This window comes from Oncorhynchus clarkii, chromosome 4 (assembly GCF_045791955.1).
Source record: "Oncorhynchus clarkii lewisi isolate Uvic-CL-2024 chromosome 4, UVic_Ocla_1.0, whole genome shotgun sequence".
NCBI lineage: Eukaryota > Metazoa > Chordata > Actinopteri > Salmoniformes > Salmonidae > Oncorhynchus > Oncorhynchus clarkii.
Genome location: NC_092150.1, coordinates 86365668 through 86393430, shown reverse-complemented (window position 1 = coordinate 86393430; position 27763 = coordinate 86365668). Strand labels below are relative to the sequence as shown.

At 44.7% G+C, this 27763-nt stretch overlaps 1 protein-coding gene across 6 annotated transcripts; it reads right to left on the bottom strand.

Moving 5' to 3' along the window:
* Positions 1-816: 816 nt before the first annotated feature.
* On the bottom strand, positions 817-20289 carry LOC139407400 (protein max-like). Of its 6 annotated transcripts, none has more exons than XM_071151149.1 (6): positions 20050-20289; positions 19617-19643; positions 6352-6471; positions 5986-6057; positions 5187-5325; positions 817-2375 (listed from the first exon to the last, which is right to left on the bottom strand). In XM_071151149.1, the coding sequence occupies exons 1-6, from the start codon at positions 20083-20085 to the stop codon at positions 2185-2187; spliced, it is 585 nt and encodes a 194-aa protein (XP_071007250.1). In that variant the 5' UTR covers positions 20086-20289; the 3' UTR covers positions 817-2184. The 6 variants fall into 6 exon arrangements, with proteins under 6 accessions (XP_071007250.1, XP_071007251.1, XP_071007254.1 ...); XM_071151150.1 differs by having other exon boundaries at positions 6364-6471; positions 20050-20250; XM_071151153.1 differs by lacking the exon at positions 5986-6057 and having other exon boundaries at positions 20050-20218.
* Between the last annotated feature and the right edge of the window lie 7474 nt (positions 20290-27763).

Below are 27763 nucleotides of genomic sequence, written 5' to 3'. Positions count from 1 at the left end.
AAAGTATTTATAACGAAGAAAACAAAATGTATATGTTGTAACGTTTAAACGTAAAATGTTAAGTATTTGTTTTACACTGCATGGATCACCGGTGCGGTTGAATGCCGCACTCAAAATGTATTGTAGTGGAGTAGCCAGCCTAGGCTACTATTCAAATGCTGCTGTAATTGGCCTACGTGTAGTTAGTTATTCATTGTCAAACTTTAAAAACCGAACCCAGACTGCAACATTTCCGTAGCCTAGCTAGGACTGTGTCATGTGTCTGTACACTTTCCCTCCGCTGCGCGCTGTGAACGAGACACACGAAAGAAGCGCAAATGATGTTGAATTCACCAATGAGAGCGCATCGGGCTACACTTTCATAAAGTTGTTGACTCATTTATACTCCCTTGTGTCCACTATTTGTCCCGCAGGCCTTGTTTGACATGTGCACTAGCGTATTAGCTAGCTAGCCACGTCATGACTGACTTGTGATCATTCCCAGCCTTACAGTCGTCCGTTTTCTTAGATATCGAATCATTTAAAACTGAAACGGTGCATCCCGAATGGGTTGTGGAAGGACACAATGTACCAGGCCAGCTGTGATTTGCAATTTTGTTTGACTCCAAAGAAAAATAGGTATTGGTGAATGATATCAATTATGCATTAAACTGGATCCATCTTCTGCCAACAATGCAACAAGTAGTTAAAACACACAACTAAAATGTCATCACAAATTTAACAAAATGGTCTTCAGATAAACTCCATAAATGCTCGGGATATATTGTCCACTTCACTGAGGGGATGCAACAAAATACAGAATTAACCACCAAACACTTTTTAAAGGATAAAATAGTTTTATTTATAGTCTCATAGTAAAGGTAGGCCTCAACTTGCAAGACAATTCTTGGCAGTATGTACAACATACTTGTAATTTCCATGGAATGGAATCAAAGATCTATCTAGTATACGCTAATCATACCCTAAAAAAAAAGGGGGGGGGGGGGGGGGGGGAATATACACATTTCCTAGATGCAAAATGCTTCTTTTTTTAGTTGAGTCAGCGACATTTAAGATTTTACTGTGTAATTCACAACATATTGACTTAATTTTCTCCTCATATTGAAAAAAAAATAAAAAATGGACTACCTTTTGACAATCCATATCTATTCCATACTTTGAAGGAAAACTACAAGTGACAAATTGGTATTTTTCAATGATTTTGTGAGAATACAAAATGCATCACATTTTTTTTTTTTAGAGAACTTGAAAACATCCAATCAATAACCATTTTTATTTTTATTTTTTATTATCAAGATTCCTAACTTTTGCTCTGCCACCTAAATTCATTCACTATAGTTCAAGCTAAAGGACGAAATACAATACAAGTTTTGGAATCTTTTTTCATAACATCAATTATTTTCCACAAAGGGGGATGATATTTAATTTCTAAAACGTGTCAAAATGGAAAAGATCTGCAATCCTGTTGGCCTGAGGTTTGTTTATCACATCAAAAGTAATTTTTTTTGTGTGTGTGAAAAAAAAAAAAAAGTACAAATGTTTTGAAGGTATGCCTCTCCAACCGACAGGACGACTCTTCTAAGCGTGTGTATAAATTCTTAAACAGGTTCTTAACAAGATAAATTGATGAAATAAACAAAAGTATTACGTGTTCTCAGTGCTTGGAGTACGCCTCCCTCTCTCCTCTCCGTAGTTTTCAGCCGAGAGGAGAGAGTACGTAGTAGAGGGTACAAAAGCATCGAGTCCTTTAGGTAGTGAAGCTGCCTCATGTTGGGGTTTTGGATAGTTGCTGAGAGATACCAAAGCTGTGAAGTCAGAAAGAGAGAGAGAGGACAGAAAAGGAAGAAAGGAACCGACAGGGGAATAAAAAAAAAACAGAAGCTTTGCACGTCCTATTCTAAAATCAGTCTACTTTTCTTCCTCCCAGCTGGCTTCCCTCCCTCCCAGCTGGCTTCCCTCCCTCCCCAGGGGATGGCGTGATGAAAGAACGTTAGGATAGACAGATCGGCAGGGACGGATGGCGCCTCCACTCTCCAGCGAGAGCACATTCAGCGATATGCAGGGAGGGAGGGAGGGAAGGAGGTGGTAGTGAGAAATAGAGGAGCAGCACCGACTACTGGACCAGTAACTGTGCATGCAGTACCCCTCCACGCCAGGCGTGGCGCTGTGGGCTAGCCCGTCGCTCTAGCTGGCCTCCACTCGGAGCTTCTTCCTGGGGGCGGGGGGTTCCTCTGGCTCGGACTCGGAGCTGGAGTCAGAGCCTCCGTCGAAAGCGGACACAGCGCTGCCTTTAGGGTTGGTGTACAGGCTGCTGTCTGAAGAACTGTAGCTGGCCTGGAGCTGCGTCGACCCCTTCACCTTCTCCAGGGCACGCACTGCAAGGGAGAGACAATAGAAAGAGGATGGAGAAGAGAGACCGAGAGCGAGGGGGGGGAGAGAGAGAGCGAGGGGGGGGAGAGAGAGAGCGAGGGGGGGGGAGAGAGAGAGCGAGGGGGGGGGGAGAGAGAGAGCGAGGGGGGGAGAGAGAGAGAGCGAGGGGGGGAGAGAGAGAGAGCGAGGGGGGGAGAGAGAGAGAGCGAGGGGGGGGGAGAGAGAGAGAGCGAGGGGGGGAGAGAGAGAGAGCGAGGAGAGCGAGAGAGCGAGAGAGAGAGCGAGGGGGGGGAGAGAGAGAGCGAGGGGGGGGAGAGAGAGAGCGAGGGGGGGGAGAGAGAGAGCGAGGGGGGGGGAGAGAGAGAGCGAGGGGGGGGAGAGAGAGAGCGAGGGGGGGGAGAGAGAGAGCGAGGGGGGGGAGAGAGAGAGCGAGGGGGGGGGAGAGAGAGAGCGAGGGGGGGAGAGAGAGAGCGAGGGGGGGAGAGAGAGAGCGAGGGGGGGAGAGAGAGAGCGAGGGGGGGAGAGAGAGAGCGAGGGGGGGGGAGAGAGAGAGCGAGGGGGGGGGGGGAGAGAGAGAGCGAGGGGGGGGGAGAGAGAGAGCGAGGGGGGGGAGAGAGAGAGCGAGGGGGGGGAGAGAGAGAGCGAGGGGGGGAGAGAGAGAGCGAGGGGGGGGAGAGAGAGAGCGAGGGGGGGAGAGAGAGAGCGAGGGGGGGGAGAGAGAGAGCGAGGGGGGGGAGAGAGAGAGCGAGGGGGGGGGGGAGAGAGAGAGCGAGGGGGGGAGAGAGAGAGCGAGGGGGGGAGAGAGAGAGCGAGGGGGGGAGAGAGAGAGCGAGGGGGGGGAGAGAGAGAGCGAGGGGGGGAGAGAGAGAGCGAGGGGGGGGAGAGAGAGAGCGAGGGGGGGAGAGAGAGAGCGAGGGGGGGAGAGAGAGAGCGAGGGGGGGAGAGAGAGAGCGAGGGGGGGAGAGAGAGAGCGAGGGGGGGAGAGAGAGAGCGAGGGGGGGAGAGAGAGAGCGAGGGGGGGGAGAGAGAGAGCGGGGGGGAGAGAGAGAGCGAGGGGGGGAGAGAGAGCGAGGGGGGGAGAGAGAGAGCGAGGGGGGGAGAGAGAGAGAGCGGGGGGGGGAGAGAGAGAGCGAGGGGGGGAGAGAGAGAGCGAGGGGGGGGAGAGAGAGCGAGGGGGGGGAGAGAGAGAGCGAGGGGGGGGAGAGAGAGCGAGGGGGGGGAGAGAGAGAGCGAGGGGGGGAGAGAGAGAGCGAGGGGGGGGAGAGAGAGAGCGAGGGGGGGGAGAGAGAGAGCGAGGGGGGGGAGAGAGAGAGCGAGGGGGGGAGAGAGAGAGCGAGGGGGGGAGAGAGAGAGCGAGGGGGGGGGAGAGAGAGAGCGAGGGGGGGAGAGAGAGAGCGAGGGGGGGAGAGAGAGAGCGAGGGGGGGAGAGAGAGAGCGAGGGGGGGAGAGAGAGAGAGCGAGGGGGGGAGAGAGAGAGCGAGGGGGGGAGAGAGAGAGCGAGGGGGGGAGAGAGAGAGCGAGGGGGGGAGAGAGAGAGCGAGGGGGGGAGAGAGAGAGCGAGGGGGGGAGAGAGAGAGCGAGGGGGGGAGAGAGAGAGCGAGGGGGGGAGAGAGAGAGCGAGGGGGGGAGAGAGAGAGCGAGGGGGGGGAGAGAGAGAGCGAGGGGGGGAGAGAGAGAGAGCGAGGGGGGGAGAGAGAGAGCGCGAGGGGGGGAGAGAGAGAGCGCGAGGGGGGGAGAGAGAGAGCGCGAGGGGGGAGAGAGAGAGCGCGAGGGGGGAGAGAGAGAGCGCGAGGGGGGAGAGAGAGAGCGCGAGGGGGGGAGAGAGAGAGCGCGAGGGGGGGAGAGAGAGAGGAGGAAAGAGAGAGGAGGAGGAAAGAGAGAGGAGGAGAAAAGAGAGAGGAGGAGAAAAGAGAGAGGAGGAGGAAAGAGAGAGAGGAGGAAAGAGAGAGGAGGAGGAAAGAGAGAGGAGGAGGAGAGAGAGGAGGAGGAGAGAGAGGAGGAGGAGAGAGAGGAAGAGGAGAGAGAGAGGAAGAGGAGAGAGAGGAGGAGGAGAGAGAGAGGAGGAGGAAAGAGAGAGGAGGAGGAAAGAGAGGAGGAGAGAGAGAGGAGGAAAGAGAGAGAGGAGAAAAGAGAGAGGAGGAGGAGAGAGAGGAGGAGGAAAGAGAGAGGAGGAGGAGAGAGAGAGGAGGAGGAGGAAAGAGAGAGGAGGAGGAAAGAGAGAGGAGGAGGAAAGAGAGGAGGAGGAAAGAGAGAGGAGGAGGAAAGAGAGAGGAGGAGAGGGAGGAAAGAGGGATGGAGAAAGAAAGGAAAGAGGATGGAGAAGAGAGAGCGAGGGAGGGGGGAATACAGAAAGGGGTGGGGGAAATGAAGAGGTCAACATTTGGCCCATAAGCAGACAAGCAGACAAACACACAAGCTACAGGGAGAGATGGTCCGTAGGTACAGTAGATTCTCCATCATACTACAGGAAGAGATGGTCCGTAGGTACGGTAGATTCTCCATCATACTACAGGGAGAGATGATCCGTAGGTACGGTAGATTCTCCATCATACTACAGGAAGAGATGGTCCGTAGGTACGGTAGATTCTCCATCATACTACAGGGAGAGATGGTCCGTAGGTACGGTAGGTTCTCCGTCATACTACAGGGAGAGATTATCCGTAGGTACGGTAGATTCTCCATCATACTACAGGAAGAGATGGTCCGTAGGTACGGTAGGTTCTCCATCATACTACAGGAAGAGATGGTCCGTAGGTACGGTAGATTCTCCATCCTACTACAGGTAGATGGTACAGTAGATTCTCCATCATACTCACCTTGCTGCTCCAGCAGTGCGTTCTGCCTCTTCAGGTCGTCGATGTCCTGCTGGTGGGTGTGGTTTTTCCTCCTCATGTACTGGATATAGTCCGTGGCTTTGTCTAGGATCTGAGCTCGGGACGCCTGTTTGATAGATTGCTGTTGGAAACAAAGGAAACACTCATTTGACATGAGGCAAGGGTTGCAGTGACATCACCGACTAACCCCTCCCACCCAGCTACTGTAATACCCCGACTAACCCCTCCCACCCAGCTACTGCAATACCCCGACTAACCCCTCCCACCCAGCTACTACGGGGTTCTTTAGTTTGAAAAGTTAACAGGGTGCTGTGCCTGATCATAGCCTGGGCAGTTGGGCACGCTCCGATGCCCTCAATGTCAAGAGATGTCAAAACAGGAAGCAGCAACAGATTTAGTCATAACTTCCTGCCGCTAGCCTGTGTCTCTGTGTGTCTGTTTAGAACACATCTCTTCTCCTTCCCATCACAACTAGCTATCTATTGGATACACTGAAGGAAGTAGCTATGTTTTCTGTGGCATTATTTACAAATATTAATTACAGCAACACAAACCCACATATCTCAACATTCAAGATATCATAACACATTGCAATTACATTCACTTTGTTTACCCATATTGCATTTGAACAATCCTCAGAATGATAAGTCCGTGACACACAGAGAGCCATGCATTTAGAGAGTGGGGACATTGAGGTTTCTGCATTATGATGATTTACATGACACTAGAAAAATAATGACAGCCATGTTAACACCCCATCAACATTCCACGGCAGTCTTACGTCAGACAGCGCGACGATTCCGCCTGCACTGGTCCCTGTTGAGGGACGAGCGTCGCGTAGGACTGACGCCACCTGATGTAAGACAATGCATTACATGAGGGATAGAATGTTCAGAAGGAGAATTATGATGCATTTTACATGACACTACAACATTCTATGGCAGCCATGTTAGAACCCCATTAACGTTACATGAGGAATATTTCAACAATGCTACGTAACGGAATGTCTAGAATTACAACACTCCAAATTCTATTTAAAAAAAAAAAGGTGTCCCAACTCTAAATACATTGCTCTGAACGAACACAACAAAAACAATCCTTCCCTCCCCAAAAGGATCCCCTCTCCCTAAAAGCGTTGGGTTTTTACCTCTCTACCAACCTTTTCCCCTTGCAAGGCGGGCACCGAGTCCCGCAGGCTGTGAAAGCTGTCTTTGATGTGATCCCTGCGCTTGCGCTCCAGTGCATTGTGGTGTGCTCGTTTGTCTGCCTGCAATGAGAGAAAGTCACAGGGGGGGGGGGGTCCAGGGAGGTTAGGACTAGAGGTCGACAGCCGATTACAGGTTTTCATAACAAATTGGTAATCGACATTTTTGGACACCGATTATGGCCAACTACATTGCACTCCACGAGGAGACTGCATGGCAGGGCTGACTACCTGTTATGCGAGTGCAGCAAGGAGCCAAGGTAAGGTGCTAGCTAGCATTAAACTTATCTTATAAAAAACAAGCAATCTTATCATAATCACTAGTTAAACTAGTAATATCATCAACCATGTGTCGTTATCTAGCTTGTCCTGCGTTGCATATCATCGATGCGGTGCCTGTTGATTCAATGATAAATCACAGCCTAATCATCACCCGTTTGGCGAAGTAAACAAACGCATTCGCGAAAAAAAGCACTGTCGTTGCACCAACGTGTACCTAACCATAAACATCAACGCCTTTAAAATCAATACACAAGTATATATTTTTAAACCTGCATATTTAGTTAATATTGCCTGCTAACATGAATTTATTTTAATTAGGGGAATTGTGTCTCTTCTCTTGCGTTCTGTGCAAGCAGAGTCAGGGTATATGCAGCAGTTTGGGCCGCCTGGCTCGTTGCTAACTGTGCTAACTTCCTAACAAAAACCTTAATTAATTTGCCACAATTGTACGTAATTATGACATAACATTGAAGGTTGTGCAATGTAACAGGAATATTTAGACTTATGGATGCCACCCGTTAGATAAAATACGGAACGGTTCCGTATTTCACTGAAAGAATAAACGTCTTGTTTTCGAAATGATAGTTTCCGGATTTGACCATATTAATGCCCTAAGGCCCGTATTTCTGTGTTTTTATTATATTATAATTAAGTCTATGATTTGATATTTGATAGAGCAGTCTGACTGAGCGGTGGTAGGCAGCAGCAGGCTCGTAAGCATTCATTCAAACAGCACTCCTGCATTTGCCAGCAGCTCTTTGCTGTGCTTCAAGCATTGTGCTGTTTATGACTTCAAGCCTATCAACTCCCGAGATTAGGCTGGCAATACTATAGTGCCTATAAGAACATCCAATAGTCAAAGGTATATGAAATACAAATGGTATAGAGAGAAATAGTCCTATAATAAGTACAACCTAAAACTTCTTACCTGGGAATATTTAAGACTCATGTTAAAAGGAAACACCAGCTTTCATATTCTCATGTTCTGAGCAAGGAACTGAAACGTTAGCTTTCTTACATGGCACATATTGCACTTTTACTTTCCTCTTTGTTTTTGCATTATTTAAACCAAATTGAACAGGTTTCATTATTTCTTTTAGACTAAATTGATTTTATTGATGTATTATATTAAGTTAAAATAAGTGTTAATTCAGTATTGTTGTAATTGCCATTATTACACATACATTAAAAAAATTTATTAATAAAAATACAAAAAATAAATAAATACATCAAATTCAGCCTATTAAATCAGTATCAGCTTTTTTTGGGGTCCTCCAATAAAATCGCTATCAGCGTTGAAAAAAACAAAAACAAATCGGTCGACCTCTAGTTCAGCGACAAACTATCCCCACCAAGCTTCAGCAACAAACCGTCCCCGCCAAGCATCAGCGACAAACCGTCCCCACCAAGCTTCAGCGACAAACCGTCCCCACCAAGCTTCAGCGACAAACCGTCCCCATGAATCCCTACCAGCACCAGTTCAGAGTTGTGTGTGTGTGTGTGGCCCGTCCAAGACTGGGCAGGCAGTGAGTTGGCGAGGCAGCTAAGGAGTTGTTCACGGAGGAAACTGACTGCCACCATAGATCTAGAATATTAATTTATGATTATATTCTACATTCATTTCTATGGTTTTGTTTATTTCTACAAATTGGTATAGTAACACTGGCACCACCCCACCCCACGAGTGACTAGAACTGACCCCAGCGCAGCTGTGTTCTTCAGGGTTGACTAGAACTGACCCCAGCGCAGCTGTGTTCTTCAGGGTTGCCTAGAACTGACCCCAGCGCAGCTGTGTTCTTCAGGGTTGCCTAGAACTGACCCCAGCGCAGCTGTGTTCTTCAGGGTTGACTAGAACTGACCCCAGCGCAGCCGTGTTCTTCAGGGTTTGACTAGAACTGACCCCAGCGCAGCCGTGTTCTTCAGGGTTTGACTAGAACTGACCCCAGCGCAGCCGTGTTCTTCAGGGTTTGACTAGAACTGACCCCAGCGCAGCCGTGTTCTTCAGGGTTTGACTAGAACTGACACCAGGGTGGAGAAAGACACTAAACCCATTCAGATGAGGTGAAAGGGTGGCATCGTGTTTTAGTGTTACAGTTTCTAATTCGCCTACACCTGACAACTAGGACTAAATTACAAATTATTAGGAGTTCTGTTCTGGGTTAGGACTGGTATTTAACAATTTGAGGATGTGTTATTTGGCACTGTAACATGGGGGATGACTCTGTATAGATGAATTTACTGATGCTGGTGTGTTCTTATACAGTGAAATGTGTCTTCAGATTATCTGTTTTTGTTATGTATTGTAAAGGCCTATTGTATTTGTTACGGAACATTTCATAAAATGTTTGTTTACGGCCTAACAGTGGGCACATTTTGTGGTTTAGGCGTATGGCTATATATAGCCTGTTGTTCTGAACACAAACCTCAATTATCCCTGTGATCTGCCGTCTAGTGAGGATCACCTTTAGTCTCTATAGAACACACACACACAACAGAAATCTTGTTGGGATCATCTAACCAACACGGAGACAGCCCTTCCTCAGCCACACCATATTGCTGCCAGGGCCTAATCTACCTAACACGGAGACAGCCCTCCCTCAGCCACACCATACTGCTGCCAGGGCCTCATCTACCTAACACACATAGCTAGTGTCCCAAATGCCTCTCTATTCCCCATGTAGTACACTACTTTTGACCAGGACCAATAGGGTATAGGGTGCCATTTGGGACACAAGCCATAGTTAGTCCATGTCTCTCTACACACTAGACTGAACAATAGAGGTTTGACAGGCTTCATCAACCAAATAGATATACTGCACTGAGTGACTATCAGGCCCGTCAAACCCGCTCCGTCAGGCCCGTCAAACCCGCTCCGTCAGGCCCGTCCCGTCAGGCCCGTTCCGTCAAACCCGCTCCGTCAAACCCGTCAAACCCGCTCCGTCAAACCCGTCCCGTCAGGCCCGTTCCGTCAAACCCGCTCCGTCAGGCCCGTCAAACCCGCTCCGTCAGGCCCGTTCCGTCAAACCCGCTCCGTCAGGCCTCAAAGTTAAATTGTTTATTTTATGCACATTCTCACCCACTGTAAAAAACACTCGTAGCCTTTAGATATTTACAAGATGTTACGTGACTAGGGCTAGGCCCAGAGCAACAGTAGCTCCCAAAAGGTCCTAGACTCTGACTGATAACCAATTATGTACTGTATATAAACCCTGGATTGCTGATGCTGCGTATTGGCCAGAGAGAGGCTGGTCATATTGGCACTCCCCAGAAGGAGCATTCCTCCATAGGAATGAATGGAATTCTACAGTGTGTCAATCAAGCAAGTCTCTTCTTATTAGTGTCCTTTAGTAGTGGTTTCTTTGCAGCAATTAGACCATGAAGTTCTGATTCACACAGTCTCCTCTGAACAGTTGATGTTGAGATGTGTCTTCTACTTGAACTCTTGAAGCATTTACTTGGGCTGCAATTTCTGATGTGCAGTTCAATGAATTTATCCTCTGCAGCTGAGGTAACTCTGGGTCTTAATATGGATTTGGTATTTTACCAAATCTTCTGTATACCACCCCTACCTTGTCACAACACAGCTGATTGTCTCAAACGCATTAAGGAAAGAAATTCCACAAAGCAACTTAACAAGGCAATCCTGTTAATTGAAATGCATTCCAGATAACTACTTCATGAAGCTGGTTGAGAGAATGCCAAGAGTGTGCAAAGCTGTCGTCAAGGCAAAGGCAAAACTTTGAAGAATCTAAAATATATTTTGATTCCATGTTTGTTATTTCATAGTTTTGATGTCTTCACTATTATTCTAGAATGCAGAAAATAGTATAAACAAAGAAAAACCCTTGAGAAGGTGTCCAACTTTTGACTTGTACTATGTGTGCCAGTTGCACTGGCAGTTGATAAGTAAGTATCAACGAGGTCCAAATTTCAGCAACACCGAGTCCAGGAAGACCCCTCTGGTTGTGTGTGTTGCCATGACGTCGAACACGGCAAAGTGTACGCAACGATGAGCGATGAGGCAGACGAAATACCGCTACGATTAAGGGCTGGTTAGCGTGTGATGACGAAAGCACCTCGGGTAAGAAGGTTGGATACGGCCGAAGCAATGCCTTAGATCCATCTTCGGCTAAACTGAGGCATGAAGGATGGAATGTAAATTCTTCAAAACAGACTTTGTATTGACAGAGCTCAAATAGTTTAAGTGAAGACAGGGCCTCAAAAATGGTGGGCTTATCAGTGATCATAGAACAACATCTAACTCCCGTGAAGGTACGGAAGGAGTTTTAAGGGAGCCGTAGCCTGCTGGCACCTTTCATGAACTATGATACTGGAGGGCGTGTCCCTGGTTATGCAGCCACAATCTGCCACATACTTTCAATGTAGCTTGAGGTATTCCATGCAGCCATAAGCTCCTGGAGGAAGTCAAAATAGCAGGAATTGGGCAGAGACGATAGCGATTCTGCACGGTCGACACAACTTCCTGAACACATTCCAACTAGAAATACAGGGTTTACGAAGAAGATGCAATTCAGGTAGCCAGAGTATCAATTTACCAAGGAGGGAAAGGGCTGTGCTCGAAGACAACGGTAGCTTTTTGTTTCGGTGTGTCTCGGTGTATGCGTCGATTGCCCTTTGGTATCGGATGCGTCGAGAGAAAGTTACTCCAACCGTCGTGCTTCGGGGTCGAGACTCCCGCTTAAATATGTATCAAGATCCGGGCTCGAACTCCCGCCGACATGAAGTCATCTGAACGGCACAATCAAGCATGAACTGTCAAGTCTCGGCGTTGGTGGACTCGGTCAAGCGAGGACCCGGAAGACTACAGCGTCGCTGAGCTCTGTGATCACAGCTGAACTACAAGCGAGGACCCGGAAGACTACAGCGTCGCTGAGCTCCGTGATCACAGCTGAACTACAAGCGAGGACCCGGAAGACTACAGCGTCGCTGAGCTCCGTGATCACAGCTGAACTACAAGCGAGGACCCGGAAGACTACAGCGTCGCTGAGCTCCGTGATCACAGCTGAACTACAAGCGAGGACCCGGAAGACTACAGCGTCGCTGAGCTCCGTGATCACAGCTGAACTACAAGCGAGGACCCGGAAGACTACAGCGTCGCTGAGCTCCGTGATCACAGCTGAACTACAAGCGAGGACCCGGAAGACTACAGCGTCGCTGAGCTCCGTGATCACAGCTGAACTACAAGCGAGAGAGTGGTAACGCTGGATCAAAGGGCTGGAAATGCCCAACAAAAAAAACAAACAAAAATAAAGTTAGCTAATATGGTCAGGCTCAATAACGTGAGTGGATTTGATTAAAAAAAATCAACTACTAACAGCACCAAAAAAATCAACTACTAACAGCACCAAAAAAAATCAACTACTAACAGCACCAAAAATCAACTACTAACAGCACCAAAAATCAACTACTAACAGCACCAAAAATCAACTACTAACAGCACCAAAAATCAACTACTAACAGCACCAAAAATCAACTACTAACAGCACCAAAAATCAACTACTAACAGCACCAAAAATCAACTACTAACTGCACCGATTTGAGTCGTTGAAGAATCGCAATTCCGTAAGAAAGTAATCCAAAAAGGGATTAATAGCAATCTCATAATGTAAAAAAACAAAAACGTGAGAGTGAAGAAAATACAACGCCACATCGCCTTTTTATAGTGACAGGTCACATGGGTACAGTAAGGGTGTGGCGTGACTATAAACATCTTTGATATTAAGCATCTCAAATCACATGGCGTGAAAGGGGAAGGAGGTTCCCATAGGTCGTTCAGCGACCAATTACAAAAACGGAAGAAAACCTCCAAATTGTTGCTGAGTGGAGTAAGTGTTTGAATCCCAAATTGCGCACACTTTCCTTTGTAGTGCACTACTTTTGACGAGGGCCCATAGGACTCCAGCCAAAAGTAGTGCACTATACAGGGAACAGGGTGCCATGGGGGACAAATGAATAGTGAAGTAGACTAGAGTACAGTAGTATAGCAGAGTAACTGTTCTCCAACTAAACCAGTGGCACCCTGCATTGTGCTGAAAGTCTTCAGAACTGTGTTGCATTGAGAGACAGCAGGTCACTGACTGCACTTCCAACATGGTCATTCTGACACTCAGAATAACGTGTCACTAAACAGCTAGATACTTCTGGTGCTGATACACACACACAGTGTCCGTACACTATGTCCTGTTATCGAGAGGTCTCATCCCTATCAGTGTGTGTTCCACTTTATAACAATGTTCCTCGGGGACTGACTAGGTGGGTCCCAGTGGAAGCTATTGTCTTACAGGAGCCAGTATGTCTGGGTTAACTATGTAAAAACTAAAAAGATATGTCTCAGATATGGGTCACATCACATCTCACGTTTGAGACGCATTAAAAACAGATTTACATGAGGAAATCGATTGGAACCGTCGACAACAAAGATTATTTTGTAGGTTACATGAAAAGTGAGATGTGCAAAAACAGTCTAATTGTTCTCATAGTCCAATCCTCATCCAAATGGTCAACCATGATACATAATTGTTTTTTTGAATATCATATTGTAAGTTGTACTATTTGTGGAGTTTGAAAAATACGACATAAAAGCCCTGCCTAGATGATTAGTGTTCACTGTGTATCGAGAACATTCTGCAGCTAAATGTTAAGTCGATGCGAATCAGTTTGATAAAGACTGGCCTAGCTGACAGGGGGAAAAACACGATGTGCTGGTATGCAAAAGTACTGCATGTCCTGCCACCAGCATGCGCGTTTTCTTCGCCGGTAGGCAACGTGGCCGCGTCATTCATTCAGCCTGCCAGCAGCCCAGTAAGTACACTGTGACCTGTCCAGTAAACGTGGCACTAATCACTAGCTAGCTGAAACACGCAGACAAGAATATAGCTGCGAGCAGCAATGAATGGGGTTCAGAAGATGAAAGGACAAGATCAGTTGGTAACAAAACAAGCACTATCTTTCCTGTATGTTCAATCAGTGACAGCATTACCATGTTTCTCTCTCTCAATACCACAAGGATGACGCAAGTGAAGTTTAATGCTGGAAGTTGGTCATCTTTGAATGCAGCTGGTAATTATACTTGAAGTCTAAAGTCATTAACATTGAGTTCATATAGCATACCAATTTAGAGGTCAATTTGACTAATGAGTGAAATATTTTCAGTGTTACTTTGAACAAAGCAGCTAATCATTATTATATTTATTAGAGGCTATATAGCAAATCTGCAGTCAATTTCACATAAGATTTTTTTTAACATTATTTTTAGCGTTAGCATATGTGCTAACATGCATCTATAGGTACAGTGCGACCATTGAAGACTGATGTAAGGTGTTTAAATACAAAAATCTGGAGTGAATCCGGCGTATGGTTCATGAGGAGAAGACTATCGCAGATCATCTTAGGGACGTCCATGATGACGATGACAAGCTTTAAATCGATTGGCCACCGTGGAGTGGATTTACAGTGGTTTAAATAAACACGTAAAAAAATCTATATATAGGGTGGTGAGTAAGCCTTGGAATGTTGCTTAAATTCATCCAAAATGTTAGCTTATAACAGTGAACCTTTGTGGGATAAATACAAGGCAATTCTCGGTCTTGTGGCATATTTTGGTTAAACTATCCCCAATTCAATGGAATTGCAACCCTCTGCATGCACAGTGCATTCTTCCATCACATGGGGCAGTGCATTCTTCCATCACATGGGGCAGTGCATTCTTCCATCACATGGGGCAGTGCATTCTTCCATCACATGGGGCAGTGCATTTCTTCCATCACATGGGGCAGTGCATTCTTCCATCACATGGGGCAGTGCATTTCTTCCATCACATGGGGCAGTGCATTCTTCCATCACATGGGGCAGTGCATTTCTTCCATCACATGGGGCAGTGCATTCTTCCATCACATGGGGCAGTGCATTTCTTCCATCACATGGGGCAGTGCATTTCTTCCATCACATGTACAGCTGATTCTCAAGATCTTACACACTAACGAGATGCCATTGAGTCCACACTACCATACAGTCTGAGCCAAGGACTACATGCTCTCTGGTAAGTTGATTACAATACTGGGTGGGGTGAACATATTTTACGTGACATATGTACATTGTATAAAATGTAATATATTTTGTCATTTTTTGTTAACTAGTAAATAGTAGCCTTTCAGCAAAGTGCGTTTAAATTAGAGGTTGACCGATTAATCAGAATGGGCGATTAATTAGAGCCGATTTCAAGTTTTCATAACAATCGGAAATCTGTATTTTTGGGCGTCAATTTTTTTACAACTGACTTTCCTAGTTAAATAAAGATAAGAACACATTCTTATTTTCAATGACGGCCTAGGAACGGTGGATTAACTGCCTTGTTCAGGGGCAGAACAGATTTTCACCTTGTCAGCTCGGGGGATTCAATCTTGCAACCTTACAGTTAACTAGTCCAACGCAATAACGACCTGCCTCTCTCTCGTTGCACTCCACAAGGAGACTGCCTGTTACGCGAATGCAGTAAGCCAAGGTAAGTTGCTAGCTAGCATTAAACTTACCCTATAAAAAACAATAAATCATAATCACTAGTTAACTACACATGGTTGATGATATTACTAGATATTATCTAGCGTGTCCTGCGTTGCATATAATCTGACTGAGCATACAAGTATCTAAGTATCTGACTCAGCTTCTGAGCTCCAACACGTTGTTTTTGCATTATTTAAACCAAATTGAACGTGTCATTATTTACTTGAGGCTAAATTGATTTTATTGATGTATTATATTAATTAATTGTCATTATTAGAAAAAAATAAAATAATAATAGGCCGATTAATCGGTATCGGCTTTTTTGGTCCTCCAATAATCGGTATCGGCATTGAAAAATCATAATCGGTCGACCTCTAGTTTAAATAATTTCTAACTTGTTAATTTCTACTAGTTACTTTTTGCTACCATGTGGGTTTTAGCTTGCTTGAGCCTGCTAACTGAGGAGTGTTAATTCACCTGTTTCCATACACGTTTCTTTTTAAAACATTTATCTTACAAAGGAGTTGTTTAATCTAACTGATTAACTATTTATGTGTACATTGTATTTGGGAATTAACTTATTTTTTTCTAATCTTTACAGGAAATTGCCACAGGAACTCTGATGTGTGGAGACATTTCACTGCAGCTAATGTAGAAGAAAAAGCGGTGTACATTTACAAACACTGTGCCAAATCATATGTGAAGAACGCAACATAGATGCAGAATCATCTGGCCAAGTGCATAAAGTTCCCTCAGCGCTCACAACAGCGCAACCTCTGACAATAGTCCCTCTACTTCTAGTCGAGGTGAAAATGATGAATCAGACACCTTATTGATAGCAACAGCTCATGGTCCTCCTGGAATCAGGTTTTTTGACTCAATGGAGGAACGTAGTCAGAGAAATGCTGATGAATGTCTTGCTCGAGCCGTGTATGCAACTGGTTCACCTCTGATGCTCACAGGCAATGTGTGTTGGAAGAGATTTCTGAATGTTCTTCGCCCAGCATGCACCCCTCCAGCCAGACATGCTTTAACTACTCATTTGCTGGATGCAGAGTTCAACAGAGTTCAAGTGAAGGTCGAGCAAATCAGAGAAAGCAGACTGTATTGCAATCATCTCTGATGGGTGGTTGAATGTTCGTGGGCAAGGAATAGTTAACTACATCATCTCCACCCCTCAACCAGTATTCTACAAGAGCAGCCTGAAACCTATAGCAGTAGCCATTGGACAGATTGAGGGAGACAATGCCATCCTGTCTGATGTTCAGACTCTGCTTGCAGATATAAGAGAAGAAATCCGTACTGCCCTGCCCACTTCACTGTTGCTCCAAGCAGAGGGAACAGCAGTTCTGAAATACATCAAAAAGCGTGAAAACCTCTGCCTGAAGCCCGTACACCCCGCAGCGTACATGTTGGACCTTAAGTATGCTGGCAAGGCCTCTCGGGTGGCGCAGTGGTTAAGGGCGCTGTACTGCAGCGCCAGCTGTGCCATCAGAGTCCCTGGGTTCGCGCCCAGGCTCTGTCATAACCGGCCGCGACCGGGAGGTCCGTGGGGCGACGCACAATTGGCCTAGCGTCGTCCGGGTTAGGGAGGGATTGGTCGGTAGGGATCTCCTTGTCTCATCGCGCACCAGCGACTCCTGTGGCGGGCCGGGCGCAGTGCGCGCTAGCCAAGGTTGCCAGGTGCACGGTGTAGCCTCCGACACATTGGTGCGGCTGGCTTCCGGGTTGGATGTGCGCTGTGTTAAGAAGCAGTACGGCTGGTTGGGTTGTGTATCGGAGGACGCATGACATTCAGCCTTCGTCTCTCCCGACCCCGTAAGGGAGTTGTAGCAATGAGACAAGATAGTAGCTACGACAACAATTAGATACCACGAAATTGGGGAGAAAAAGGGGTAAGAGCATCCTGTCTGGTGCAGAGATCAACAAGGCCTATGGTGTCATCACTACCGTGTCTCACTACCGTGTCTCACCACCTTGGCCTGGATGAGGGCAAGGTTCTTGGCAGTCTGGCGAAGTACACTTCCAAGCAAGAGCTTTGGGATGGAGATGCAATATGCCAGTCGTGCCAACATATCTCATCAGCCACCTGGTGGAAGGAACTTTGTGGATCTGAGGCTCTTTCCCCTGTTGCCTCCCTCATCCTCCAAATCCCACCAACATCAGCCATCTCAGAGCGCAACTGGTCCTTGTTTGAGAACACACACATCAAAGCACGCAACAGGCTGACCAATACAAGGGTTTAAAAATTGGTGGCCATTCGGACAAATTTGAGGCTTTTTGAGCCTGACAACGAGTCATCCTCAACAAGGTTGGAAAGTGACAGTGAAGAGGAAGCCTCAGAGTCTGATGTTCAAAAGGTGGTCATTGAGGAGGTCCATGGAGAAGACATGGAAGCCTGAGCTTTAGTTTCTAGACTATCATTTTACAGATGTGATGGATCATTCAATATTCCCTTTCTTTTGTTTTTCAGTGAAATTATGTGAAGAGTCAACTCATTTAATTAAAAGTTCAATTTGTAACTATCTATATCTCTATATATCTATATCTATCTATATATATCTATATATATATATATATATATATATATACACATACACACACACACACACACACACACACACACACACACACACATATATATATATATGAAGGATTTAACCATTTGTAATTATATCTACTTATGAGGTTAAAGGTTTATGTTTATGTCTCCATATGATATGGTAAATATATCCAAAGCAAAAATCCAATTACATTTAAAATTGTATTAATATTAATGTGCATATCTTTGTTAATTCCCATATATTCTCATTAATTCCCATATATTCTCATTCATTCCCATAAATATTCATATATTCCCATTAATTCCCATATATTCTCATATATTCCCCCATACATTTCCATTAATTCCCATGGATAATTTCCATCTCTGAATATTCCCCAAAATGTGCAACCTTAGTAGTGAGTACGGCCCAGTACATCACTGGGACCGAGCTCCCTGCCATCCAGGTCCTCTATACCTGGTGGTGTCAGAGGAAGGCCCCAAAAAATGGTCAAAGACTCTAGCCACCCAAGCCAGACTGTTCTGTCTGCTACTGCACATCAAGCTGTACAAGTACAATGTCTGGAACCAACAGGACCCTAAAACAGCTTCTACCCCCAAGCCATAAGACTGCTAAACAAGATTGTGTAAACATTTGATTAACTATTTAGCGAAACTCTTGCACCGACACCAACACCCATACTGACGCCATACACACTCACCACAAACTCTGCTGCTACTGTCTATTATCTATCCCGTTGCCTAATCACTTTAACCCTACTTATATGTACATAGCTACCTCAATTACATAGTACATTGACTTGGTACTGGTACTCCCTGTATATAGCCATGTTATTGTTACACACTCTTTAATCCTTGTGTCACTATTTATACTTCTTGTTTTATCTTTAACTCTGCATTGTTAGGACCGGCCCTGTAAGTAAGCATTTCACTGTTGTGCTTCTTAAACGACAGGTGTAGACCGTGACAAATAAATACAATTTGATATAATTTTCACTCTGAATCCCCTAAAAACAAAACAGTGGCTCCGTGACTTCTCCTTTCCTTACTTGACGATGCAGTCATTTATTAACTAAACGGACACCGTTGTCACTAGCCAGCTATATATAGTAAATTACCATTTCAAAAGTATCACATTGGCGATTTAATTGCCACTTCATGATTAAACAGATGACCTAGAAGTGTAATTTGGCAAAAGCGCATCTGGTCGTGAACAGCCTAGGAGAAGCTGGTTAGTATTTTTTGTACCTATGCTTCGGCTTGCTGCCTTGTTTTTCAGGATTGGATTTATTCTAAATATAGCATAAATTCCGTGTCTCCCCTTTAGCCGCATGTGGGATGAACATACACTTCAATATATGGATAAGATGATATGTGTGAAAGCAAAAACATCAGCTTGATGGATATATCCCAGGCATTATGTAAAAGCAAAATCATAGTTGCCACAGGACAAATTGCCAACTCCTGTCCAAACCCCCCAGTTTTCAGCTACCTCCTTGCATTCTGGCTACTAGTTACATCCTCCGTGTGTGTAGTGTGTAATGGTATATTCGGGAGAGGGGGGGGGGGGGGGTATGTGGCTAGGTTTGCATGCTAGTTAACATGGTTGGTTGATTTATTCTCACTCACTAAAAATGCAGGACACCCTTTTATTCCGACACAGTATCCATTCCCACCATCACTTGCTAAGTTTACCGGGAATGTGTATCATCTAACGTTAGCTAGCAGGAGGAACACACATATATATATATACATATATTAAAATATTTTGATATGATCACGGCATCATTTCAATACATTTGATAGAATTCCAATACATTTGGATATATTTAACATTACGCACCACATTGTGATATCTCGGTGAGTCTTCCTGTAAAAAGAAACAGAACAGAAAAGTACGATTGTAGGCCACAATTCCATGTAGCTTGATCTAGCTAACTAGCTAACTTAGTTAGCAATCAATTATAACCCCCCCCCCCCCCCTCATATAATTGCAGCAAACCTAATGCAAAGAATATCTGTAGCTCGCTGGTAAGTGAACATAATCCATTTGTGAGTCAGCACTGCTAGTGCTTGCTACTAGCTGAGCTAGCTAACCTTTTATGAGCTGTTGATGTGTTTGTGGATTAACGTTAGTTCGCTACCAGTTACTGTACTAGACGGGTAGTTAGCAACTAGCTAGCAGCCACGGGTTCATCAATACTAGGCTTTTTTAAATGGCTCGTTACCGAGTCAACAAGCTATAGCAAAGTAACGAAATATATACATTTACTCACGTCACTATCGACTTCGATATCATCGTTATCACTCATTCTTCGGTGAAATGGTGAATTTAAAATGAAAGGATAGCTCACAACATGAAGCAAACACCTGACGATGAGGAAAATGCACAGACAAGACAAGACCTCTTCTCCCTACAGTCAAGAACGAAAGAAATAAGACTAAAAGAACACTATTTTACACGTGACTGCCTCAACACAGACAGCTACCGTTCCGCAATATGCCTGTAGGTGTATGGGATTTGTAGTTTTTTTGTACTATTATTACCAAATACTCAAAACCATGATGTGGCTTGTCTATTAACTACATTACCCACAACTGAAACGTAATGCAGTGCGTCAGAATAACGTCAAAAGCGTTCTATTTTTCCTCGCAATGAAGGCTGGGATGTGTAGTTTAGACAGGAGCTGCTTCAGTGGGGCAACGATTGAGACACGTGGATCGCTACAATAGCGATATCGGCCTCTTTATACTGTCAATGTTGAATACTATCTTCTTTATTTCTTTATTTTTCTATTTAGTAAACAATTGCGATATACATGTGTAATAGGCATGAACATTTATTTTACCACATTTGTCTTTGCTGTGCAAATCCTGCAACTGTGCTTTACATTGCATCTACTGATTGTAAAGTGTTTCCTTGTTTAAAATGAACGTATTTTTCATCAAGGTCAACTATTAAGCTTCCCTACTCTGCATAAAGATTGTGGGGGCAGCCCTGAGCGTATAGGGAATAATCTAGGCTTTTTTTCTCCACAAAATTGTACTCTATATAAGGAGCTTACAGAGTGGATTATTTGAGCTGCTCCATCAGCGGATCGGCAAATGTGTAAAAACACGCATAGTGAGAGTAGCATCCATTCCCCAACAGGTCAGGAGGGCACTGGCAGCTGCCAACGACACCCCCACCAACCACGTACACACTCGCAGTGACCCCCATCCATCCTCTCTCTCTTTCCCTCCCTTCATCCCTCATTCTATCCGCAGACTAGCTCTCTCCCTCTCTCTGACCAGATCCCCCCCACCCACACAGATTCAGACCTTTCCTGCCATCCCTCTTTTTCCACCCCCTGTCTTTCCCTCCCTCCCCCCTCCCTCCCTCTTTTGCCCTGTCCCACAGCAGCAGCAGTGTACATAAAGCTGTAGGCTAAACAGGGTCACCCAGTTAGAGGGCCGTAGCAGCATAACAGTCCATTTAAAGGGATGACAACACAAAAGGCCAGGCTTTAATAATGCATTCAGGCAGCGCTGCGGAACCACTATGTTTGTCTCCCAAATGGAACCCTACTTCCTATATAGTGGACTACTTTTAACTATACAGGTCCCATAGGGCTCTGGTCAAAAGTAGTGCACTATGTAGGGAATTGAGTGTCATTTAGGACACAGTCAATTTTTTTTATTTAACCTTTATTCAACTAGGCAAGTCAGTTAAAAACAAATTCTTATTTACAATGACGGCCTGCTCTGGCCAAACCCTAACCCTGGGCCAATTGTGCACCGCCCTATGAGACTTCCAATCACAACCGGTTGTGATACAGCCTGGAATCAAACCAGGGTCTAGTACTGCGATGCAGTGCCTTAGACTGCCGCGCCACTCGGGAGCTCTCCATCTAGCTTCTTCTGTTCTGCAAGTACCACAGGAGGGCTAGGAAGACGGCTGAAGGGACGTGTGATTCTAGACAGGAGGAGCAAACGTGTGGTTGTTCAGCTATCGTGAAGAAAAAATAATGATCAACTAAAATGTCAAGAAAAATCAATTTTAATTTTCCTGAGTGTTGTTTCACTTCAAAATATATAAATATTGCAGAAAAAAAGCTGGGTTAAGTGTATAGTCATGTTTGCCGTGTGACATGGTTTTTGTATTTAACAATCACACTGGACTGAAAAAGGTGAGAGAGAGAGAGAGAGGGGCAGAGAGAGAGGCAAAGAGAGAGATGTAGAGAGAGAGAGAGGCAGAGAGAGAGAAAGAGAGAGGTAGAGAGTTAGAGGTAGAGAGACAGAGAGACAGAGAGGCAGAGAGAGAGAGGCAGAGAGAGAGAAAGAGAGAGAGGGGCAGAGAGAGAGAGAGAGGCAAAGAGAGAGAGGTAGAGAGAGAGAGAGGCAGAGAAAGAGTGAGCTCTGGCACATTTCACAATATTTGGAACCAAGGACTGATCACCACAATCCACAAAAGTGGAGACAAATTTAACCCCAATAACTACCGCGGGATATGCTTCAACAGCAACCTTGGGAAAATCCTCTGCGTTATCATTAACAGCAGACTCGTACATTTCCTCAGTGAAAACAATGTACTGAGTAAATGTCAAATTGGCTTTTGACCAAATTACCGCACGACAGACCACGTTTTCACCCTGCACACCCTAATTGACAACCAAACAAACCAAAACAAAGGCAAAGTCTTCTCATGCTTTGTTGATTTAAAAAAAAAGTGTTCGGCATGAGGGCCTGCTTTACAAACTGATGGAAAGTGGTGTTGGGGGAAAAACATACGACATTATAAAATCCATGTACACAAACAACAAGTGTGCGGTTAAAATTGGCAAAAAGCACACATTTCTTTCCACAGGGCTGTGGGGTGAGACAGGGATGCAGCTTAAGATCCACCCTCTTCAACATATATATATCAACGAATTGGCGAGGGCACTAGAACAGTCTGCAGCACCTGGCCTCACACTACTAGAATCTGAAGTCAAATGTCTACTGTTTGCTGATGATCTGGTGCTTCTGTCACAAACCAAGAAGGGCCTACAGCAGCACCTAGATCTTCTGCACAGATTCTGTCAGACCTGGGCCCTGACAGTAAATCTCAGTAAGACAAAAATAATGGTGTTGCAAAAAAGGTCCAGTTCCCAGGACCACGAATACAAATTCCATCTTAACACTGTTGCCCTAGAGCACACAAAAAACTATACATACCTCGGCCTAAACATCAGCGCCACAGGTAACTTCCACAAAACTGTGAACAATCTGAGAGACAAGGCAAGAAGGAACAAAATGTTTGACATATATATTAGGATCTTGCTAAAAAATACTTGAATCAGTCATCGAGCCCATTGCCCTTTATGGTTGTGAGGTCTGGAGTCCGCTCACCAACCAAGAATTCACAAAATGGGACAAACACCAAATTGAGACTCTGCATGCAGAAATCTGCAAAAATATTCTCCTTGTACAACGTAAAACACCAAATAATACAAGCAGAGCAGAATTAGGCCGATACCCGCTAATTATTAAAATCCAGAAAAGAGCCGTTAAATTCTACAACCACCTAAAAGGAAGTGATTCACAAACCTTCCATAACAAAGCCATCACCTACAGAGAGATGAACCTGGAGAAGAGTCCCCTAAGCAAGCTGGTCCTGGGGCTCTGTTCACAAACACAAACACACCCCACAGAGCCCCAGGACAGAAACACAATTAGACCCAAACAAATCATGAGAAAACAAAAAGATAATTACTTGACACATTGGAAAGAATTAACAAAAAAACAGAGCAAACTAGAATGCTATTTGGCCCTAAACAGAGAGTACACAGCGACAGAATACCTGACCACTGTGACTGACCAAACATTAAGGAAATCTTTGACTCTGTACAGACTCAGTGAGCATAGCCTTGCTATTGAGAAAGGCCGCCGTAGACAGACATAGCTCTCAAGAGAAGACAGGTTATGTGCACACCGCCCACAAAATGAGGTGGAAACTGAGCTGCACTTCCTAACCTCCTGCCCAATGTATGACCATATTAGAGACACATGATTCCCTCAGATTACACAGATCCACAAAGAATTTGAAAAACAAAATACCACAGTGAAATACCACAGTGAAATACCACAGTGAAATACCACAGTGAAATATCACAGTGAAATACCACAGTGAAATACCACAGTGAAATATCACAGTGAAATACCACAGTGAAATACCACAGTGAAATACCACAGTGAAATACCACAGTGAAATATCATAGTGAAATACCACAGTGAAATACCACAGTGAAATATCACAGTGAAATACCACAGTGAAATACCACAGTAAAATACCACAGTGAAATACCACAGTGAAATACCACAGTGAAATTCCACAGTGAAATACCACAGTGAAATATCACAGTGAAATACCACAGTGAAATACCACAGTGAAATACCACAGTGAAATACCACAGTGAAATACCACAGTGAAATATCACAGTGAAATACCACAGTGAAATATCACAGTGAAATACAGTGAAATATCACAGTGAAATACCACAGTGAAATACCACAGTGAAATATCACAGTGAAATACCACAGTGAAATATCACAGTGAAATACAGTGAAATATCACAGTGAAATATCACAGTGAAATACCACAGTGTGCCATCATCACAGCAATATTTGGACCCTGTCGCAACAAGAAAATCAAATCAAAGTTTATTTGGTGTGTGTGTGTGTGTGTGTGTGTGTGTGTTCTCTGTGTGTGTGTGTGTGTGTGTGTGTGTGTGTTCTCTCTGTGTGTGTGTGTGTGTGTGTGTGTTCTCTCTGTGTGTGTGTGTGTGTGTGTGTGTGTGTGTAGGTAAGCAAAGAAATAAAACAACAAAATAACAGTAGCAAGGCTTTATGCAGACACCGGTTAGTCAGGCTTATGGAGGTAGTATGTACATGTAGCAGCCGGCTGTGACAGAGCCTGGGCTACTTGTCTCTGGTGGCACAGCTAGCACTGCGATGCAGTGCCTTAGACCACTGCGCCACCTGGGAGGCTCGAGCCAAGGTAAGTTGCTAGCTGGCATTAAACGTATCTTTTAAAAAACAATCAATCTTCACATGGTTGATGATATTACTAGGTTAACTAGCTTGTCCTGCGTTGCATATAATCAATGCGGTGCCCGTTAATTTATCATTGAATCACAGCCTACTTCAACTTCGCCAAAAAGGTGATGATTTAACAAAAGCACATTCGTGAAAAATGTACCTAACCATAAGCATCAATGCCTTTCTTAATATCAATGCACAGAAGTATATATTTTTTAAACTGCATATTTAGTTAAAAGAAATTCATGTTAGCAGGCAATATTAACTAGGGAAATTGTGTCACTTGTCTTGCATTCAGTGCAAGCAGAGTCAGAGTATATGCAGCAGTTTGGGCCACCTGGCTCGTTGCAAACTGTGAACTAATATGCCAGAATTGTACATAATTATGACATAACATTGAAGGTTGTACAATGTAACAGCAATATTTAGACTTAGGGATGCCATCCGTTTCATAAAATACGGAACAGTTCCGTATTTCACTGGAAGAATAAACAGGAATTCTTATAAGCGTCCAGGTTTGAGTCCCGCTCCTTGAAAGCGGCAGCTCTACCCTTTGTTGCCTTTAATCCAGAGCTTCTGGTTGAGATACGTACGTACTGTCACTGTGGGAACAACTTCATCGATGCACTTTTTGATGAAGCCTGTGACTGATGTGGAATACCCCTCAATGCCATCGGATGAGTCCCGGAACATATTCCAGTCTGTGCTAGCAAAACAGTCATGTAGCATCTGCGTCATCTGACCACTTCCATATTGAGCGAGTCACTGGTACTTCCTGCTTTCGTTTTATTTGTAAGCAAGAATCAGTAGGATATAATTATGGTCAGATTTGCCAAATGGAGGGCGAGAGAGCTTTGCACTCATCTCTGTGTGTGGAGTAAAGGTGGTCTAGAGTTTTTTTCCTCTGGTTGCACAATTAGGTAAAACGGATTGAAGTTTCCCTGCATTAAAGTCCCCGGCCACTAGGAGCGCCACCTCTGGATGAGCATTTTCTTGTTTGCTTATGGCTTTATAACAGTTCGTTGAGTGCAGTCTTAATGCCACCATCGGTTTGTGGTGGTAAATAGACAGCTACGAAACATATAGACTCTCTTGGTAAATAGTGTGGTCTACAGCTTATCATGAGATACTCTACCTCAGGCGAGCAAAACCTCAAGACTTCCTTAATATTTTATTTCGCACACCAGCTGTTATTGACAAATAGACACATACCGCCACCCCTTGCCTTAGCAGAGGCAGCTGTTCTGTCTTGCCGATGCATGGAGTCTCATAGCAAAGGGTCTGAATACTTATGTAAATAAGGTATTTCTGTTTTTGTATTTGTCATTCAAATCAAATCAAATCAAATGTTATTGGTCACATACACATATTCAGTAGATGTTATTGCGGGTGTAGCGAAATGCTTGTGTTCCTAGCACCAACAATACAGTAGCATCTAAAAGAAATTCACAACACACACAACTCTAAAAGTAAACGAATGGAATTAAGAAATATAGAAATAATCCATCAAGCAATGTCGTAGTGGCATTGACTACAATACAGTAGAATAGAATACAGTATATACAGTACCAGTCAAGAGTTTGGGCACACACATACCGCTCAGGAGACGTGTTCTGTCTCCTAGAAATGAACGTACTTTGGTGCGAAAAGTGCAAATCAATCCCAGAACAACAGCAAAGGACCTTGCGAAGATGCTGGAGGAAACAGGTACAAAAGTATCTATATCCACAATAAAACGAGTCCTATATCGACATAACCTGAAAGGCCGCTCAGCAAGGAAGGAACCACTGCTCCAAAACCGCCATAAAAAAGCCAGACTACGGTTTGCAACTGCACATGGGGACAAAGATCGTACTTTTTGGAGAAATGTCCTCTGGTCTGATGAAACAAAAATAGAACTGTTTGGCCATAATGACCATCGTTATGTTCGGTGGAAAAAGAGGGAAACCGAAGAATACCATCCCAACCGTGAAGCATGGGGGTGGCGGCATCATTTTGTGGGGGTGCTTTGCTGCAGGAGGGACTGGTGCACTTCACAAAATAGATGGCATCATGAGCAAAGGAAAATTATGTGGATATATTGAAGCAACATCTCAAGACATCAGTCAGGAAGTTAAAGCTTGGTCGCAAATGGGTCTTCCAAATGGACAATGACCCCAAGCATACTTCCAAAGTTGTGGCAAAATGGCTTAATGACAACAAAGTCAAGGTATTAGAGTGGCCATCACAAAGCCCTGACCTCAATCCTATAGAAAATATGTGGTCAGAACTGAAAAAAGTCTGTGCGAGCAAGGAGGCCTAAAAACCTGACTCAGTTACACCAGCTCTGTCAGGAGGAATGGGTCAAAATTCACCCAACTTATTGTAGGAAGCTTGTGGAAGGCTACCCAAAACGTTTGACCCAAGTTAAACAATTTAAAGGCAATGCTATTATTCTGACATTTCACATTCTTAAAATAAAGTGGTGTATGTAAACGTCCGACCTCAACTGTTTGCAGTGGGGCAATAAAGTATTTAGTCAGCCACCAATTGTGCAAGTTCTCCCACTTAAAAAGATGAGAGAGGCCTGTAATTTTCATCATAGGTACACTTCAACTATGACAGACAAAATGAGAAGAAAAAAATCCAGAAAATCACATTGTAGGATTTTTTTATGAATTTATTTGCAAATTATGGTGGAAACTAAGTATTTGGTCACCTACAAACAAGCAAGATTTTTGACTCTCACAGACCTGTAACTTCTTCTTTAAGAGGCTCCTCTGTCCACCACTCGTTACCTGTCTTAATGGCACCTGTTTGAACTTGTTATCAGTATAAAAGACACCTGTCCACAACCTCAAGCAGTCACACTCCAAACTCCACTATGGGCAAGACCAAAGAGCTGTCAAAGGACACCAGAAACAAAATTGTAGACCTGCACCAGGCTGGGAA

What these genes read in the sequence shown, in the direction of transcription:
- LOC139407400 (XM_071151149.1), bottom strand. Translation starts at nt 20,085, where the DNA reads ATGAGTGATAACGATGATATCGAAGTCGATAGTGAC. An exon ending in ATATCGAAGTCGATAGTGAC is followed by an intron (nt 19,644 to 20,049) that starts GTGAGTAAATGT and finishes TTCTTTTTACAG; the next exon opens with GAAGACTCACCGAGATATCA. An exon ending in CGCACTGCTGGAGCAGCAAG is followed by an intron (nt 2,376 to 5,186) that starts GTGAGTATGATG and finishes TCTCCCTTGCAG; the next exon opens with TGCGTGCCCTGGAGAAGGTG.